The following is a 20,045-nucleotide window of genomic DNA, read 5'->3' as shown; positions in this document are numbered from 1 at the left end:
ATCACATACTGATTTCCTAGACTTAGGAGTCCTTCCCTTCAGAATAGCTGGGTGACTGGGCTTATCCTAAAGAACCTTGGTTTTCAGAAAATAAAACTCTCCAGTCATCTCGCCAAAGGATTGTTCTCCTGACCTTTTTTACATTGATTTTCAGCCCATGTTCTTTCTTCCAGTTCTATTTGATGGTTGCCTGGCAGATTCATACCCACTGTCAGTGTGTTAAAAACAAAACACTAGAAATATAACATAGCTAGAGGTTGTCATCAACCAGAATCTCTTTGTCAAACACAGGTCTATGCCAAATACCGAAAGCCAATCTTAGTCTGATCTAAGAATTCTCACAAAGTCATTTCTATTTATTTCTTTGTATAGTAAGGTGCAGGGGTTGAGGCAGGAAATTTCCATATGTGAGTATGAGGAAAGCTTTGAGGATGACAGGCTAATCACTGAACATCTTGTAGATTCATCATTTTAGACCCGTTTTTCAAGAGCTTATCACCCATGCTACAGAACAGCAGGATATTAAGCATTACAGGAGTTATGCAGGAAGACCAAGGTTAGAGCTGCAGCACGGATACAACAGCATAACATTACAAGAGATTATGGGAAAATCCTCCATATAACCCTCACACAGGAGGGATGAAAAGCACAAGGACAAGAATCCCAAATTCAAAACCATCAGGGAACAGCAAAAGCAGGGCTGCTCCACTACAGAAGAGAAGCCAGGAAACAAGGATGATCACACACACACGGGCAGAGTTAGTGCCTTCACAGACAGAGCATCATCCAACTCCACCTGAGCAAGGTGAACAGGACTGGAGTGACAGGAAAAGGGTCTGGTGACAGCCAAGTGACCATCAGATGGATGCAATTTGATGGGTTAGGTCTGAGGTCAAACCAGAAAGTCCCATGAGCACGTTAAGATCAGCAGAGAATAGGGCAGGAGACCAGCACTCTTGTGGCATTGTTGGGGCAGGGACCGACAGCCCCTGGCTGAGCTGAAATGGGATCCTGGGCCATGGGCATGGCTGGGAGGAAGCCCCAGCAGAGGCTGGTGAGGATTGCCCTGAAAAATGAGTATGCTGACATCACCCATCTGCACCACATTTATTATTAAATGGTTCTCTCCTATATATTGTAATAACGGACATTTCTGCAGTGGAAGGAAAACTGCACAGCAGTCACATTCAGTGTCTCTTAGTCAGTAGGTGGAGTGCATGCCTTTGACTTGATATATATGACAATGAAATTATGAGGTGTGTGTAGGGCAAGCAAACTTCATCTTATATGAAATGACTATGTGTTACAGGCAAATGTGTACACAGTCAATAAAAATTCTGAACATCTCAACAGATCAAATTACATTATTACCTTAAAAATATTTTCATTTGTCTTCAAATTTTATCTTAAATTTTAAAAATATATCTAATTCTACAGTTGATAAATACATCTAATTCAAATATACCCAACCTCTAGGATTCCAATATATGTTCCATTTAGAATCTCAGACCACCTATGGATCAGATTATCTTGTGCATGGACAGACATTTTAAAATATTCCCATTAAAATAAGTTTTTAATGTAACATTGAAAGTACAACCTTATATTTTATTAGCAGTGTTATACTGCTCCATGAACCTTATAATAAAGCAAGGGCATTATAGCCTGTACTAATCTTGTCTAGGGAAACTGACCCACCTTATATCTATGAAACAATAATAATTTATCACAGAAAGTCAATGGGATGCAAAGTGTATTATAAACAGTCACATACATATATTAAAATTAAGCAAATTTGTTAGGAAGGCAGTTACATAGTGAAAATAAGAGCTAAGCTTTTGTTTACAATAAAAACTAACAAACTATACGTCAGAGATTATATCATTATTGATTAAATCATGTATTTTTTAAAAAATCTTTACAAGCAATTGAATTCTTTTTTTTTTTCCTCTTTAGGTAAAGAGATCTTAAAATATAGACAATTAATGAAGCAAAGATCATATTTTTATACCTATTAGTATAAACAAGTTCAAGGAAATATGCATAACATTGTGTTTTAGAGGTTGTGATGTATGGAAGTATTTAATTTCTATAAATAGGAAGATCAATTGCTAAGAGAATCTAGGTGTCACTGTGGATAGAAGAAACATAAGCACTGCAACAGATAGCTAAAACCTCCCAAATAGTTTTAAATACCATAGCCAAAGACCTGAAAAGAGATCAATGTTCATTCTAATGTAATATTGTATCAGCAAACATCACTGAGGACTCAAACAATTTTAAATTATTCATCTGTCTGAAGTAGGAAGTCAATAGCTGTATTTTGAAGAAAACCTTCTATATGAAACTGGGTGAAAATAATTTAAAAAAAAAAACCAAACCAAACAAAAAAACCAAACAAAAACCCAGACTTCTTGACTGCTTAAGAACCTTGAGTGACAAGCTGAACAAGAGATTTAAATATCGAAGTTGAAGAACAGAAACCTTCACTATTCTAAAATAAAGTTCAGTGAAAACAGAAGGATTTTCTTATTTTCTTCTTCCCTGCTATTTCTTTCTCCTAGGTATTAATGAGGCCAATCATGATACTGATTGGACTGGAATTCAAAAATGCAGAGATGAATATTATCGGTGTATTGCTAGCACTGAAGCTCATTGCTTTAAACAGTTTCTCAAATTGGACAAATACATGCTTTAAAAAGAAGAAAAAAAAAAAGGGCAGGAGTGATCCTTTCAAGCATAAAATGTCTTTGGGAAATTTAGTTCTACCAGTGCCAAATGAGAGCTATCTGAAAGTATGAGCAGTGTAAACTATTCCCATTCCAGTCCTAATAAGTTTCTTAGATGAGTCGCCATTGTTACAGAGGTTATATAGCAGTGCTCGCATCACTGATGTTTATGCCAATTTTTTCTGGGTTTTTCTTCTGTCCTTATTAACAGTTATGAGAAAAATTCACTCCTGCAGACAGGTTTATAATAAAAGCTCATGCCTCCCTAGACTCCTTTATTAAGGACTAGGTTTTACAGGAGTATCCATTTGCAAAAATCTGAACTTCATTTGGTGACAACTTAAAAGACATTACATCAAGTTCTCCTGAATCAGAAAGAAATATTATACATACCTCCGCACTTAGGAATAGGTCCACTCCACATTACTTTTCCATCCATTAGCATGCAAGTAATTGTTTCAGTTCCTTGTGTTTTAATAAATCCTTCCTCACATATAACAGAAATTGAGCTCCCCAGCTGAAAGTTGTCGCCAAAACGCCGAGCGTTGATTGGCACTCCAGGATCAGGGCATTCGTTATGTCCAAATGCTTTTCACAAGAAAAAAAAAGGGCAGGGGGAAATAGTATGATAACTCTTGCAAGTATGAGGACATTTTTAGGATTTTATTCTGCTAGTAAGAACAAACTATTTGTATTAGGAAACAATAAGAAACAAAAGCTTGACCAACAGCAGAAAAAGTATACTAGTACAAAAAATTGCTTAAAATGTGATAAAGTTATACCAGCAAGAATCTTAGTTTGGACAGCTAGGTGCTGGCAGATTTCAGTGATGGCTAAGTTCTTCTTTCCAACAGCCCATCCTATCCAATGCTACAATGGGCCAGAAGCATCCATCAGAAGGGCAGGACAAGTGTCTATGATACAATAACTTTGGTAATCTTTTGTATTTTCAATTCACCATCACAACCATTCGAGCCATACTGACCTCAGTGTGCCTGATATTGCCATAGTCTATTTTGTTTCCTGCACCGAGAGCTGGTGGACAGCTACAAAAGGGGCGATGTTGGCGAAAGAAAGAAAACCTGAAACTTTAACCACATCATTATATTTAAAGTAAAAAAAATTCTTAATATGTACAAATCCTTCCAAAATTTCAAGTTTATCTATGGGCAAATTAAAAAATTGTAATTTCCCTGCATATATCTAGATACTATAACAAAGATAGTCCATGTCTTTTACTACAGAATACATCTTACACTGGGAGAACAAACAAGCTCATCTTCCTGCCAGAAGTGAGCAAAGTAATATTTATAGCAATATCATTAAAAGATATGCATTAATTAGGTTTTTTTTGATGTTTTATTTATTAAGAACACTGCACATAAATCTTAGATGTTAAAAAATGTTGACTTTTTCAGTGAGAACAAATATCACAAGCACAATATCCACCTTCCTCACCTGTGATGACTGCAAATTTTATCTTCGTAAATATGCCTACACACAGAGACATCAGAAAGGACTATGTCCTAAAAAGATAATATTCACAATATTTTTCTGCAGTTTTACTAATATGTCTGCTAGACAAAATGTATCCAAGCTCCCTCATGAAATTTTTAAAAAAGTAACATTTCATTAACTTAGCAGAAAGATTTCTCAGATGTTGCATTACAGAAGCATTAAGAATCATAATAACAGACAAGAGAAAGCATTCGTTTATTGACATTTTGAATTAGGAAATGCTACATGTATTGGGAATGAAAATAGTGCTTTCATCGAATAGTTGTCTACCATTTGAGGATGGCATTAAAAAACGACGCAATCCCATAGTTCTTCATAGGGGCTACAAAAACTTTTTCAATACTTTGCACACAGTCATCACTTTTAGTGAGGGGATTGACTGTCTGTTTTTCTTACTAGCTTCAGACAACACAGAGATAGATTTTCAATATTGTTATCTGTAAATGTAGATAAATGTTGACTCCAGGTATAGCTTGCTTGTGTATGACACCAGCCACCTTAAGGCTGCAAAATCGGTTCATTGCTCTATATTTCGGCTCAGGAACTGAGAGTTGTGGCTGTTACTGCTGCTCCTATGGAAGTGATTGTACTGCATAGGATGGCTATGGGAGGCAAGAGAGTGAAAGACAACCCTTCCCAACAGCAGCAGTCACTCTCTTAGCCTAGCCTGGCTGCAGTTACATTACTTGATGAGTAAAATTCAGTCTGCCTATGCTTCTGAAAAGCTTCATAGTGGAGTTGTAATACTATATACAAGCTTTAAACTGAAAAGAAAAAGAACACAGGAGTATATCCTTAATACTAATATTCTACCCATCATCTATAAATCGAGAAACCATGGAAAAGTTTTTTATGCAATATTACATGTAAAAAGGAGATCCAGTTTTCCTGGCATTTATATTCATCAACTATCATGATTGTACTGGTATTTTAAGTAGTATCTGGAAAAAAGCCAGGCAATATAATCATAGGACAGGGTGACAATGAAGTACTTTCAGTTCTCATATTAACTCAGAAGGATGTTAAAACCTGCATTTTGCATCCAAAAAATGTGAAGGGGAGGAACTGCAGAGATCTCAAGAGATAGGAAGGCAGGAATGAAGCTAACCATAACTCATCTGGTCTGCTCTGAAAGGTCCTTGGAAATAGGACCAGAAAGGAGTGGTTCACTGGCGCAATTAATTGTTTTGGTAGATTGCCCTACAAAGAGTTTTAGCTAAGTCTAGCAATGGCTTTGGAGTAAATGTAACCCTTTCAGAGGAAAATATCAAAGAAGAAACAGAAGTTAAGAGAATATCAAATAATAAAGAGATACTTCATAAAAAAACAATTGTGAAAGGTTGTTAAAGTTATGCAAACAACGTTATTCAGTACCATCACCTGTAAACTCATATTTCTGTGTAGTATTTAACAGGTTGAAGAATTCTATCTTGGAAAGTACTGAGACTGAAAAAGTCTAGCAGGAGGGAGTGCCAGCAAAAATGTGCCATGATGGACATACATACCCTATCACAGCAATAAAACAGACTAAAGCAGTCTTTGGTTATAAAAGCAGCATCTGGGATTATCAATGTCTTGGCCTACTGAGCTGAAATCCCTCGAGTAATTAGGTTGATGTCAGAGGCACACAGTTTGACCTTTGGCATGTTGCTATGTAGTTCATAGGGTTGTAACTTTTGTTAGATAAAGAACAATTAAACAGTTGCAATGAAAACAGAAAAAAAAAAAAAAAATTCTGCATAACTGGCAGAAACAGCAAATCTAAACTTATACAAAAATATTTGCCCAGCACCTCCTACACCCTGATCAGTGAGCAACAGCTCAAAGCAGTCCACCAACTAGCAAAAATCAAATGATCTGGAAGATGCTCTCTACCTCAAAAAACTCATCCACCTCAGCCTGAAGGGAGGTTGGCATGACTCTGGCTTCTGGAATGCCTGCCCATGGGGGACCTCCAGGGACACCTGAGACCAAACTCTCACGGCCAGAGTTGACACACTTCCTCCCAATCACTGACAACCTCTGCTTCTACCAGTGAGGAAAGGGGAGATAGAGATAATCACTTGCGACTTTGTAGTCTTCTTTGCATTAACTTCTTTGTCACAGGCAATAAATGTCCATTCTCCTTCACATGTGTCCAACTGTTGCATAGTAATTAATGTGTACGTTTTGTCTGTCCTGACCTAAACTAAGAAACCCAGACTGAAGCAGAGAAACTTCATTGCTTGTAATTTATGTGACTATATTCAGATACTGTGTCTAGCTCTGATCTCCATAATTGAACAAAGATGTAGATAAAGTGGGAAGCATTCATAAAGGAATCACAAATATGACAAAAAGCTCAGACTTTCCCTTGAATTGAGGAGTTCAATGCATATAGCTTATTAGAGGGAAGATTAAGGGATGACTGAGTTTATAAATAGCTTCACAGAGACCAGAAATGTCATTAAGGGCTCCTGGGTTTGGGATATAAACTGGAAGCAAGGAGCCAGGTGTAAGTATGTGGTTCTATAGCAACTTAAACCAATGTAATTTCAGGTTGCTATGTTCCTGTGTTCTGCTGTACCCAGTAAAGCACTCTCCTGCCTCATTCCCCCTTTTGCATCAACAGTAGTGCATAGCCAGATAAAAGTAAACCAATACAAGGATCTGACCAAGCTGAAAATCACAGCCTTTTGAGTTCCTGTTCTTTTGGTTATTGGCACATTCTCTGCATCATCCATTTTCAAGGCACATATTTCTGTGGGCTTGTCCCAAAATTTAACTCATTAGAAATCTTTGTCAGACTTACTGAAGTAGCTCAAAGAGAAGACATTTGAAATCTAATTTTTGTTTACTTCCAACAGAACTTGAATTTATGTTTAGTTTTACTGGAATGAGAATAATTATCTGAGACCACATATGTTGCCATAATAAAAATAAATATGGCATAAAAATAGTTTCTGAGAAATACTACTTAAAAATCAGAGTATGTACTAGTAACTCAGTTTTATTCTTTTCTATCCTGTATGTAAAAAACATTAATGAAGTTATTTATGTTAGTAGCCTACATTCTTTTTAGAAAAGATTGATCACGTTGTACCTTTCCTGTGATATACTGTTTCTACTTTTGAAGGGGGCAAAAAGAGACTGATAACTTTGAAATATATAAGCAGGAATGTTAGCAGAAAATGGATATTTTTAATTAATTTTGGGTTTATGAATGCCAACACAGAGTGAAAATGATATTAATTCCTTTTTTATCCTCTCTCTTGGCCCTAAACTATTTATTATGGAAAGATTACTTCTGTAATTTATCAGTTTGCAGCTGTCTCTACTGAATAAAGGTTAGACACATTTTCTGCAGTTATTTTTGCTTTGGTAAGTACATTTTAACTACACAGTTTAACAAACACATGCACACCTCCATTCTAGCTTAAACACACCCATAAAAAGAAATAAAAATATAAATGTGTTAAACTGCTCAAATACAGAAAACACTTCTTTAAAATAATTATTTTCAGAGTGAGTGGGTTTCATTATATAACTGGTAAAAGTTAATATTGCATTTTTATTTCTTTATAAAAATTAAAATTGTACCATTTGGTATTATCAGTGCATACTTTAAGTGACTGTTAATTGAGAGATATCGTAATCAGACTACCACATGCCCAAGCAAGTCTGCAAATGTTTTAAAGGACTAGAAATTATTCTCATGTGTATATTTATATGGCACAGAAATATTAAACCTGAGGTCTTGACAGTGTTTAATGAATTGTATTTCCAAATAAAAACTAAATATAAGGATTATTCCATGCTAATAATCTGCATCTTTCATTTTTACTGTAAATCCTACTTTAACTGACCTATATTTAGTTCTAGGTCTGCCAAATGGGATGACTTGAGAATATCCATTTATACACAGGTCTAATTTTTATTCAAGAAGACTGTCTTAGACTCTCCAATAATTTTTTTTTTCCTAATCACTAGATTTTAGCTTGACACCATTGAGTACACCACAGTGAAACCTTAAAGTAGAACTCTTATAAATGTTAAAAGGACATGAAACAGAAGAAAACATAGAGTAAATGTTACAACTTCTGTTAAGAAACATGGATACAATATCTCATTTTCATTATAACTGATTTTGTATTTCAATAGTACTCAATAACCCCAGACTTTCCAATATTTAGTTACAGTACTAAGATACCTAGCTACAGCTGAAAGTTTAGTTTGCAATGATGACCGGTAGCTATAGAAACCAATAAGAAGACACCACATTTTCTTCACGCTTACATTCTACATTTGTGAGAAATGACCTGGGGATGAAGCAGCTAAGATAGAGGGCTGGCAGCTGAAATATAAGACAATATCAGAAAAAGAATGTTTACACAGTAATCTGGTGTCAGTTTATATCTTTCCTATTCAGACAGCAATGTTCAAGGTAAGTCTTAAGAAATACTTCTCTGAAAGACTGACAACCTAAAACAAAACAAAACAAAACAAAAGAGAGAGGGGAAAAAAAAGATGGAGAGGTGAACTATGATGCAAGAAAAGTAGAGAGCCACAGGAGAATTTAGTTCTTGCAATACTATGAAAATAATATTAATTATTAACATTACTTGGAGAAAAATGTGGAGTCTGAGTCTCTGAATTACCAAGCTCACTTAATCTCATTTCCTTTTTGGTTTAATGGATCCTTTTTGTTTTATTCAGAGTAAAACATCTTCAACAATAAAGACGATTTTTTTTATATAGCCAAGCATGTAACACTTTCTTCTGGGAAGGGGAGATGTGGGTATACAGCCCTCCTTCAAATCATGCAGTTGAAGATTCACTTACAATCCAGCTAAGCCTCTGGAATTATCACACTCTTAGGTGTTAGGGAGAAAGACAGGAATGGGATCAGTTATTCATGACATCAGACTTTTGGGAATATCAAAATATCCATCATCTTTTGCCTATTCTGTCTACCTGTTGGCATGGAAAACTACTCTGCTACCTCTACTATCAGAAAGAAAAAAAAAAAAGAAAAAAAAATCCAAATGTGTGAGGTGGGGCACCTCTGGGTGAAGGATATGATGATCCCCCCAACGGCCACTCTGTTATCCCTACCCTCCTCTACACATAGTAGCAAACCTGATACTTCAGGCATTTCCTGTCCTTCCGATTTCCTTCCAGCTCCCCAAAAGGAACAACTTGGCTAAACCCAGTCCTTCTCCCTTCACTGCTGGGGTGGTAAAATTTAATTTTGCATATGCTCCCAGGAAAGCCTCATGCTGTATTTTGCAGTATTATTCATGCTGTGGGCTTACATATTGCATCATCATGTCTGCCCTAGCTGGGAATATATCCTGCCACTTTGGTGTGGGATAACTGCCAAATTATTTAATAGCAATACAACATAGGCAGTTCTTCGTATGTCCTTCAGAGAAATGTAACGATTTTCCTAGCAAAAAGTAAGGTGAATAAGTGCTAATGTTATTTAGTACTGGAGAGGATATTTAATGTCACTTTCAATTATTATGCTGTCAGTAAATGTAGTGCCAAGTAGTAAATGTGGAGCTATTTATGGTTTTGGTTAGTTTCAACCTTTTCACCTTCCTCAGGACAGAAGCAAGTGAAATACACAGAACTCCATTTTAATGGAAAACTCTGTGTTTCTGTGTAATAGATGAACTAAATACAAAAGGTGACAAAAGATGCTGGTTTCCCTTCCAAAAGCTACAAATAGGTAGGTACAATTCAGATCACTCAAGACAGAAGCCCAGCTACAATTTATTGCAGTTGCTTTGAATGGCAGTCTAGAAATTTCTCTCCCCGTGACTGTTACAGCTGTAAGTTAAAAGTGTATTAATCAGGTTATAATTAATAAGAACTTACCTCCAGCCTATATAGAAGTATACAAAACCAGAGTACCTAACAACAGTATGTAAGTATTCTTTTTAACATTGTAATGGTGTATCCAGGCACAACATATAAGCATTTTACATACGCATGTGAGCAATTTGATCACCAAAAGGGCAAAGATAGACAGGTGTAGTTGCACATAGAAGGCATCCAAGTAGAAAAAAATTGCTAAACAAAAGACAAGATAAGCACAAGGGACTGTAAATAGGCCAGACATCCTCCTGAATACACATGGATGACTGGCAAGACAAAAAAGAATATGGTAAGTAGTACCAGGAGAACAGGAGTCGTCCTTTTCTGGGAGTGGGAAAAATAGCTTAAAATCATCAGCCGTAAGGAAGGTAAAACAGACAAAAAGAAGGCAAGCCTATTGCTGTTTGACTTCTCTTATCAAAGAGATCCTACGGCTGCCTACGTTAACCATGGTGACTAGGAGCTAGCATGGACTGCAGCCATCAGCTCCAGGATATTGTATACATTCACAGCTAAAATAGCATATGAGTGTTCAAGAGTAACAGTTTTGTATATGTAATGATGGTGATTAACATTATGTAGGATTTAACCAGTAGAACAGTGTGCTGTTAACAAATTTAGTAAAGTTCTGTTTCACAGTTTGAAACTGGCCTGATTTGTCAGTCTTCTAAACACTCCCATCACAATGATCTCTAATGCCGTAAATGATAAATATACACATATTTTCAGCCCTAACACTGTATTTGAAAGACAACCTAAACACCTAAATTAGGTATCTGTAAGTATATAGGATATGTTTGAAGGTGTATTACCATAAAGTCATTTTTACACACCTATACATATCTCCTAAACCATATGTTGAAAATAAAACACACACATACATAAAAAAAATAATACTACTCACTGTTATAAGTGATGTTAAATCCACGTCCTGACATTGAATGGTCAGCCTGAAATTCCAGACGCAAAATATGACCATTACTGGTAAGATGGGAAGGAACTTCAGCACCAGTGAATGTTCCTATTATGGGGGAATCTGGAGAGTCACCATCTTTAACTGCAAGGAAGTCAAACTGAGATTCCAAGTCAAAGTCATTGAAAGAAAGATGAATTCTGCTCCCAGGGTCTGAAATTATTGTCCAGATACAGTTCAAATTATTCCCATATCCCTCTGGATAATCAGGTGAAAGAACTGTTCCCATTGGTGCAGTGAAGTTGGAAAGGCAAGGAACTGCCAAAAAAGAGAGAAAGAAATTAGATAATAGAATAAAATATTTCAATAAGGATTTATTTTATTACTATGTTTTTGTAAGAGATCCTTAAACTTGCTGATTACCTCAACTGAATAATTCAGTATTTGTTATGATCTGTGAAGCCAGAAAGAAGGTTTGTTGTTTTTTTTTTTATCTTCTTATTCCCTTCCCCTCAATAAAACTACCTCCCAAGCAGAGTCCCCAGGTGATAAAGAACATCCTGTTGCACTGGAAGCCCACAGCAGTCCTTACAATTTACCCATGTTCAATGATCCTTAATCACTTGGCACCACTTATTTTCTCCTTTAGGGAACTGTTTAGATGAGCAGACCTCTCACTGAGCACATTAAAGAGGCAGAAAGTCAATAGCACCCTTATCATTTGTTGTTCACACAGAAGCACAAGAAATTAACTAGCCTCAAAGAGAAAACAGAGTTGTTTTGTTGTTATCAGGACAATATTTTATCTTCAACCATTTCAGTTAAGCCATATTAAATTGAGTTGCAGGGATGAAAGCAACTGATTGCACTCTGAATATATTTGATCTGTACTATTTTAGTGGAAATGTTAAGAAAGGTGTTGCCACAAGTACATATCACAACATTGGTTTTACTTATGCTGTGTAATGTAACTGGAAGAGAGCTATAAATGTCTATGATCATTTAAGTGTTAAAAGATATTCATATATAATACATGGGGAAAAATGTAAATAATTTAAACCCTTGATTAAAATTCAGCAACTTCTAATCGAAGGAAATATATTAACTTATAAGAGTAGCTATAAAAAGTGTATCATACATATAAATTCTACAGAATCCTACAAAAAAGCCAATAAAATGTTATAACAAATCACATAAAGACAACTGCTTTAATAGTTGCTAGTAAAAGAAAAAAGTATTTCAGGAGTTCTAGAACCTGTCTTGGGCATGATCATTAGACAAACCTACCACTGAACAAAAGTAAACTCAACCTGTCAGCGGAATTAATTGCATTACGATAACTCTGCAATCAATCACACAAATTATTATATAAAAGGAAAAACTTATCCTAATGTTATGTATTAATAATAATAATAAAAAAAGATTTGGTACATACAAATACAGATTGGTATGTTTGCAGACCACTGGTTGTTTTCCTGGCAAACGATAGATTTCTCTCCAATTAATTCAAATCCAAACTGACACTCGAACCTTAAAACATCACGGTTAGAAAATCCATCCCCTTCTCTGATACCATACAACGGTGTTCCAGGATCCCCACAGCTTTCCTTTTCAATTTCTGTTGAAATAAATAAGGAATTTATTTCTTGAAGAATAAAACAAACTCCCTGTGGGTATATGCTCACATTTAGAAAATAACTATACATTATTATAAGCAAATGAAAATCATCTATGTAACAGCAGTTGCTGAAATGCACCACTGAGTCTGATTATATACTCCAGCTTCTTAAGGAAGAAATTCTGTGTAAGGATTTTGGGAAAATCAGAGCTCTTTGTGTTAACGGAGTACTTGAAATTAAAAGGATATGAGGAAAATTATTCCTACTTTATTTTATGTTGTAAAATTTTAGGCAATAATAGTATTAAGTAAAATATCACTTGTAGTACATGAGCGCTTAAAACTAGCAACAGAGACCAACATCCCACTGTGTAAACACTGTCCATTTTCCAATACAGCTTAAATTGATGAATGACATGGCAAAAAAAGGGAGTAGTGACACAAAAAGAATTGCCCAAAGTCAAAAGGAGGCTATACATAAATACATAAGTATATATACACGTATATACACATTTATATACACAGACGTTATGTACACACATGCAAAAATAACTACTCTATACTCAAATAACATTTTACCTCAGTAGACTTAACTGCAAGGTATCTGAATGATCCTCTCTTATTTGTACAATTGTTACAGCTATGATATTCTCTCAAATTACATGCTGTCCTGAACTTTCACTGGTAGTTACAAGCCTGGAGGGATCTTCTAAAAAGCATTTCTCACCCATATGCATTTCACAAGCTCATAGGGCAATTCAAGCTGGAATCATAGAATGGTTTGGGTTGGAAGGGACCTTAAACATCATCTAGTTCCAACCCCACTGCTGTGGGCAGGGATACCTTCCACTAGATAAGGTTGCTCAAAGCCCCATCCAACCCGGCCTTGAACACTTCCAGGGAGGGGGCATCCACAACTTCTCTGGGCAACCTGGTCCAGTGTCACCACCCTCACAGGAAAGAATTTCTTCCTAATACCTAGTCTAAATCTACCCTTTTTCAGTTTAAACCCATTACCCCTCATCCTATCACTACACTCCCTGATGAAGAGTCCCTCTCTGGCTTTCTCGTAGGCCCCCTTTAAGTACTGGAAGGCTGCTATAAGGTCTCCCCGAAGCCTTCTCTTTTCTAGGCTAAACAACCCCAGCTCTCTCAGCCTGTCCTCATAGGAGAGGTGCTCCAGCCCCCTGATCATCTTTGTGGCCCTCCTCTGGACTCGCTCTAACAGGTCCATGTCCTTCTTTTGTTGGGGGCCCCAGAGCTGAACACAGTACTCCAGGTGGGGGTTCACAAGAGTAGAGGGGGAGAATCACCTCCCTCGACCTGCTGGTCACGCTTCTTTTGATGCAGCCCAGGATGCAATTGGCTTTCTGGGCTGCAAGCACACATTGCTAGCTCATATTCAGTTTTTCATCCACCAATACCCCCAAGTCCTTCTCTGCAAGGCTGCTCTCAATCCCTTCATTGCCCAGCCTGTATTTGTGCTTGGGACTGCCCTAACCCATGTGCAGGACCTTGCACTTGGCCTTGTTGAACTTCATGAGGTTCACATGGGCGCACTTCTCTACCCTGTCAAGGTCCCTCTGGATGGCATCCCTTCCCTCTAGAGTATCAACTGCACCACTCAGCTTGGTGCCATCTGCAAACTTGCTGCAGGTGCACTCAATCCCACTGTCCATGTCCCCGACAAAGATGATACTGGTTCCAATATGGACCTCTGAGGGACACCGCTTGTCACTGGTCTCTACCCGGACATTGAGCCGTTGACTGCAACCCTTTGAGTGTGACCATCCAACCAATTCCTTATCTATCTAGTGGTCTACCTGTCAAATGCATGTCTCCATTTTAGAGACAAGAATGTTCTGTGGGACAGTACCAAATGCTTTGCATAAGTCCAGGTAGATGATGTCATTTGCTCTTTCCTTATCCACGAATGCTATAACCCTGTCATAGAAGGCCACTAAATTTGTCAGGCACGATTTGTCCTTAGTGAAGCCATGTTCGCTGTCACCAATCACCTCTCTGTTTTCCGTGTGCCTTAGCATAGTTTCCAGGAGGATCTGCTCCATGATCTGGCCAGGCACAGAGGTGACACTAACTGGCCTGTAGTTCCCCATGTCTTCCTTTTTTCCCTTTTTAAAAATGGGGATTATGTTTCCCCTTTTCCAGTCACTGGAAACTTCATCAGTCTGCCACGACTTTTCAAATATGATGGATAGTGGCTTAGCAATTTCATCTGCCAGTTCCCTCAGGACCCTTGGATGCACCTCATCAGGTCCCATGGACTTGGGCACATTCAGGTTCCTTAGATGGTCTTCAACCTGCCTGATCTTCTCCTACAGTGGGCAGTACTTCATTCCCCCAGTCCCTGCCTTTGGATTCTGTGAGCAGGGCAGTGTGGCTAGAGCAGTTGCCAGTGAAGACTGACGCAAAAACATTTCTTGAGTACCTCGGCCTTCTTGATGTCGGTTGTAGCCAGATCTCCCGTTTCACTCATCAGGGCAGATACAGTTTCTTTCACCTTCTTTTGTTGTCCTATGTACCTGAAGAAACCCTTCTTGTTATTTTTCATGTCCCTAGCCAAGTTCACCTCCAGCTGTGCCTTGGCTTTCCTGATCCCCTCCCTGAGGTCCCCTGGAAGGGACCTCAGGAGGTCTCCAGGACAATCTCCTGCTCAAAGCAGGCTCAGCTCTGAGGTCAGACCAGGTTGCTCAGGGCTTTATCCAGTTGGCTCTTGAAAACCTCCCAGGATAGAGACTGTTCTGGGCAACCTGTACCATCGCTTGACTGTCCCCATGGGAAAAACTTTTTCCTTATATCCAGTCTGAACTTCCCTTGTTCTAACTTATGCCCATTGTCTCCCCATACTCCCATCATGTACCAGTGTACACAGCCTGCCTCTGTCTTCTCAATAACCTCCCCATAGCTACTGGCAAGCTGATATTAGACCCTACTTCTACAGGCTGAACAAGCCCAGCTCCCTCAGGCTCTCCTCACACGGCAAGTGCTCCAGCCCCTGATCGCCTTGGCGGCCCTCCACTGAACTCACTTCAGTTAACCAATCTCTCAAAACTGGATGGACTATTCTAGATGGAATCTAAGGAGAACCAAGTAACAGAGAATAATCACTTCCATCAATCTGTGCTTGTATTAATCCAGCCCAGGATGCTTTTGACCTTCTCCACTGCCAAGGCATGCTGCTGGTTTACACTCAGGCACAAAGGCCTTTTCTGGAGAGTCACTCCCCAGTCTTTACTGTGTGCAGGAGTTATCCATTCCCAGGCACAGGACTTAGCACTTGCTCTTGCTGAATTTCATAGAGCTCCTGTAGGCCTATTCCTCTGGCCTGTATAGGTCCCTCTGGATAGCAACACTGTTCTTGAGCATGTTCAACTGTTTCTCCCAATTTGATGTCATCTGCAAACCTGATGAGAGTGCACTTCATAGCCTCTTCACAGTCAATGACAAAATGGAATATCCCAGAGTAGACTCCTGTAATACTCTTCTTGCTCCTGCCCTCCAGAGTGGTATGATCCATTAACCACTACCCTCTATCCTATCATCCAACCTTGTTTTTATGTGGGTGGTTTTTTTGTTTATTTGGTTTGGTTTTGGTCTTTTTGTTTGTTTGTTTGTTTTTTCTTTTTTTTATCCATCTGGTTATCTCCTACAGTATTCTTGCATCCAAGTCTGGACATTATATTCACATATCCAACTCTGGATGAGTGGACAGAGTGAAAATCCTTGATAAGATTGAGGTAGGCAACATCCACTGCTCTCCCCTTGTCCAGCAACTTAGCGATTTATTATAAAAGAGCAATCAGCTTGGTCAGGTGTGATTTACCCTTGATAAATTCATGCTAGCTGTTCCCAGTCTCTTTCTTCATGTGCCAGGAAATGGCTTCCAAGAGGACTTGATCTGTGATTTCCCCAGGAACTGAAATAAAGGTCAGCCTGCAGTTGCACAGGTCAAGCTTTTGGCTTTTGTTGAAGATCACACAACTTTTTTCCAGTCTTTGGGGATCTCTCCTAAGCTCGACAAACTGTCAAAGATGATAGAAAGTGGCCTTGCAAGGAGATTCACTGGCTCTCTTAGCACCCTTGGATGCAGTCTGTTATGCTTAGAAACTTGTAAAGAAAATATTGTGCTCAAGATATGAAACTTAGGAATGCATTCATCATCTACAAATACAGGAAATATGGTACATAGGTAACGGAAATTCAGTAAAAAATATTTTTTCCTTGTCTATCCCAACTATCACAACCTTCTTTCATGAGAGATCCTAACTATAAAAAGGACAGAAATCTTCAAATAAAATTAATTTATCACATGCAATAATAATAGCAACAAATATCCCTAAACCATAGTTTGAAAATTTCTCTTTAAAGGTCTTGCTGTCACTTTTTTATGTTTCCACATTTGATAGTTTGACTATGAGAAAAAAGCCAAACAAACAGCAAGTGTTTTGATTTTAACCCAAATAATTTTTCTAGGGTCATATTGTCAGCAGCATACACCTCATTTCTCAAAGCTTTCAGCTATTAATGCTCTGAAAACAATTGAAATGTGACAAAAAGCAAATAAAGAACATTCTATTTCAACAAGGAAATGAAAAAGTGTTGAAGATTATTTAAAAAAGGACTTCACAGAGATTTGAAAGACTTCAGACTCTGTTTGATTAAAGAAAAATCAAAACCAACAAAACAAAACCACCTAACAAAGAGCACAACGAACATCAACATTTCTTATTGCTTTATTTGTATTTGTTCAAACAGTTCTAGAAAAAGAAGAATAGAATTCATAATTTAAAAAAAAAAAAAACCAAAACAGGTTCAAACTCTCCCCAGAACACAGACCTCCAATAAAAGTTAAAGCTGTCCTGAAGGAACAACGTAAGATACCCCAAAGAAGACACAAACTCACTCCTCCTATCTTCAATGTTGATGAAACTGTTCATGTCAAACCTACAGCACCACTCAGTTTTTAACTGCCAAAGAAATATAAAGTTTTTCTAGGCTGTCCTGGTAAACTAGTAATATTCTAAGTGCCTAAGTCACTTCACATTTCATTTGGGAAAACAAATGTATTCTATAAAATAGTTCCCCAACAAGTGATTACATCAAGTAACTTAATGTAGTTTTCTCATATAATATATGCTAGAAAGTAAATGTGTTCATACCTACTTATATTGATTCTCTTTTAGGGCTACTATTCTGATGTAGCTGGTGGGCCAATGGCTTTCCCTAATTATTATTTTATCCTAAACAGCAAGAGTTTCCAAGCTTTTTGCAAAATTTGAAAAGATGTATAGCTGAGCAAAGCTGATACAGTGAGCTTGCTCATCTTGTCTTCTATCAGACATCCCTATTAGGAAGACTTAAAGGAACCGATTCTGCATTCAAAAAATTCTTAGGCAGAGTATAATTATTTACAGGAGTTAGTTGGAAAAAAATTACTATTTTCCTTTATGCTCTGTGATTGCTGTATTTGAGATTACATCCATAGGCTTACATTTCATTTGCTTTCATAAATGGAATTAAGTTGAACAAGATGTTATTTGAATGACAGTTTTAAATTAAATAAACCATCCCTAAACCCCATTCATATCCATTAACATTTATAGCAAATCTTTCCTTTATTACTTTAATCTTTCCTGCATGCCTTGCTTACGCCACTTTTATACTCTGTAAATTTCATGTTGGCATCAGTTCGTTTCTGAATCTGAAACAGAATAATTTTGTCTTTACTTAGTTCTCCTTAGGAGCAGAAATGATAGTTTTTTTTTTTTTTGATTGAAGTGTAAATAGCTTTTAAATTTGTTTAGAGAATGTCAACAAACTTCTTTTGAAACAGACAAGAAAAAAAATACTGGGCTTTTGTCAGATAATCACATTTTAAATAACATGTTTTTAGGAAAGATCACTATTTCATCTTTGTTTGAAATCACTAAGAGGGCAAATGATATTCATATTCACATTTTTTACTGCTAGCTGTACCACTCTTGTTTCAGCTTCCCTGCATTGCATATTTGTTTGAACAACACCTAAGAAGTTAGGTTCAGAGCCTGACAAAGTCTCATTTCTTGATAAACTCGCTCTAGTCCCTCATTGTAAACAATTCATTAATGATAATTATAAATTATTTTATGGTTGTTTAAGATTAGCAGAAGAAACAGTAAGTTTTCAAACAGGTCAATTAGTAATGCTATAATTAAAACTTAAAAAAAATATATAAAATTGGAAACTTCAGTATGAGTCACAAAATAGTGAAGAGAAATAAAACATATTATGGGCTACCTTCCTGGAATATAGCTTGAATTCCTGCCAACAAAGCTGTGCGTAAGAGTCCACTGCTTTGTTTTAGTTTGACTAAAAATGTCACTAATTATAATACATTTTTTCATATAACACACATGTATAACAAAGTTGCAATTCACAGCAGAAGTTGTTATAGAGTATATTTTAGTGGAAACACTATTTCTACAGGATATTGCATAGTATAAGCATCTGGAAGAAGTTTATTGTATATAATGACTATCTTTGAAAAGTCAAAAGTAATCTTATTGCTTAAGCACATTTTTGTATTTTATTTTATTTTATGTTTTGGTTACTTTGTATTTTTACATTTTGATTTATGTTCTCTTTTATGATTTATTCTGCTTTTTGACATTTGCAGTTCATGTTGGCTATAATAAGAGATGGCTAGGGTGGATTTTTCTTTTCATGTGGTCACCACCACTGACTTATAAATCTGTGATCCAAAAGACAAGTATTGTTATTTGTGCCTAAGAAAAAAAAGCACTTATGTTAATATTATTTCTGTTAGATAGTCCTTTCTTTCTCTGTAGTCTTATAAAAAAAAAAAGAAGCACCTCTAAGCATAAATACAGTTTGTTAAATGTGTTAATAATGAATCAGGCATGATCTTTTGAGGTTTAAGGCTTTTGAGAGGGAAAAAAAAATCCATTTTTCTTTTCAGAAATTGTTTCACATAGAAGGACATTAACAGTAAAAAGAGGTATGATTCCTGGTGTTGTTAGAGATCTAACTTTTTTAAAAGACTAACTCCTTTTGAGACTCTTTAGGATACTCTTTATTTTGGAAACTTGGTCATACAAAATTGTTAAGGTTGTGGTTGCAGTAAACTGAATGGAGCTTATAATTGCCAACATATTTTCTAACAAGAAATATCTAAAAAACATATCAAATTAAGCAAAAATTAAAAGAAAAATAGAAAGAAAATTAAGGTAAGCATCTCATTTTGTTTTAAATTATCCTTTTGTTATTTTTGTGTATCTCACTGCAGGGTTCTGTAGATTTCCAGTCAGTGTTTCAAAGGTACAGTAGCTACCAGTATAGGGATACCAGGATAGGAACGTTCTTTTTCTCTTATCCTCTGTCTTTG

The 20,045-nt window shown here is 36.8% G+C and overlaps 1 protein-coding gene across 3 annotated transcripts in view; it reads right to left on the bottom strand.

Annotated features, from left to right (window-relative positions):
• The window catches only part of CSMD3 (CUB and Sushi multiple domains 3), a 748,293-nt gene that overhangs the window by 317,779 nt on the left and 410,469 nt on the right, over positions 1-20,045 (bottom strand). For all 3 annotated transcript variants that reach the window (XM_050890742.1, XM_050890743.1, XM_050890744.1), the window contains 3 exons: positions 12,458-12,640; positions 11,014-11,340; positions 3,123-3,317 (listed from right to left, as the gene is read on the bottom strand). In XM_050890742.1, coding sequence (XP_050746699.1) covers positions 3,123-3,317; positions 11,014-11,340; positions 12,458-12,640 — 705 coding nt within the window. The remainder of the gene's footprint in view (positions 1-3,122; positions 3,318-11,013; positions 11,341-12,457; positions 12,641-20,045) is intronic.

This window comes from Gymnogyps californianus, chromosome 2 (assembly GCF_018139145.2).
Source record: "Gymnogyps californianus isolate 813 chromosome 2, ASM1813914v2, whole genome shotgun sequence".
Classification (NCBI taxonomy): domain Eukaryota; kingdom Metazoa; phylum Chordata; class Aves; order Accipitriformes; family Cathartidae; genus Gymnogyps; species Gymnogyps californianus.
This window is presented reverse-complemented; position numbering and strand designations above follow the sequence as displayed.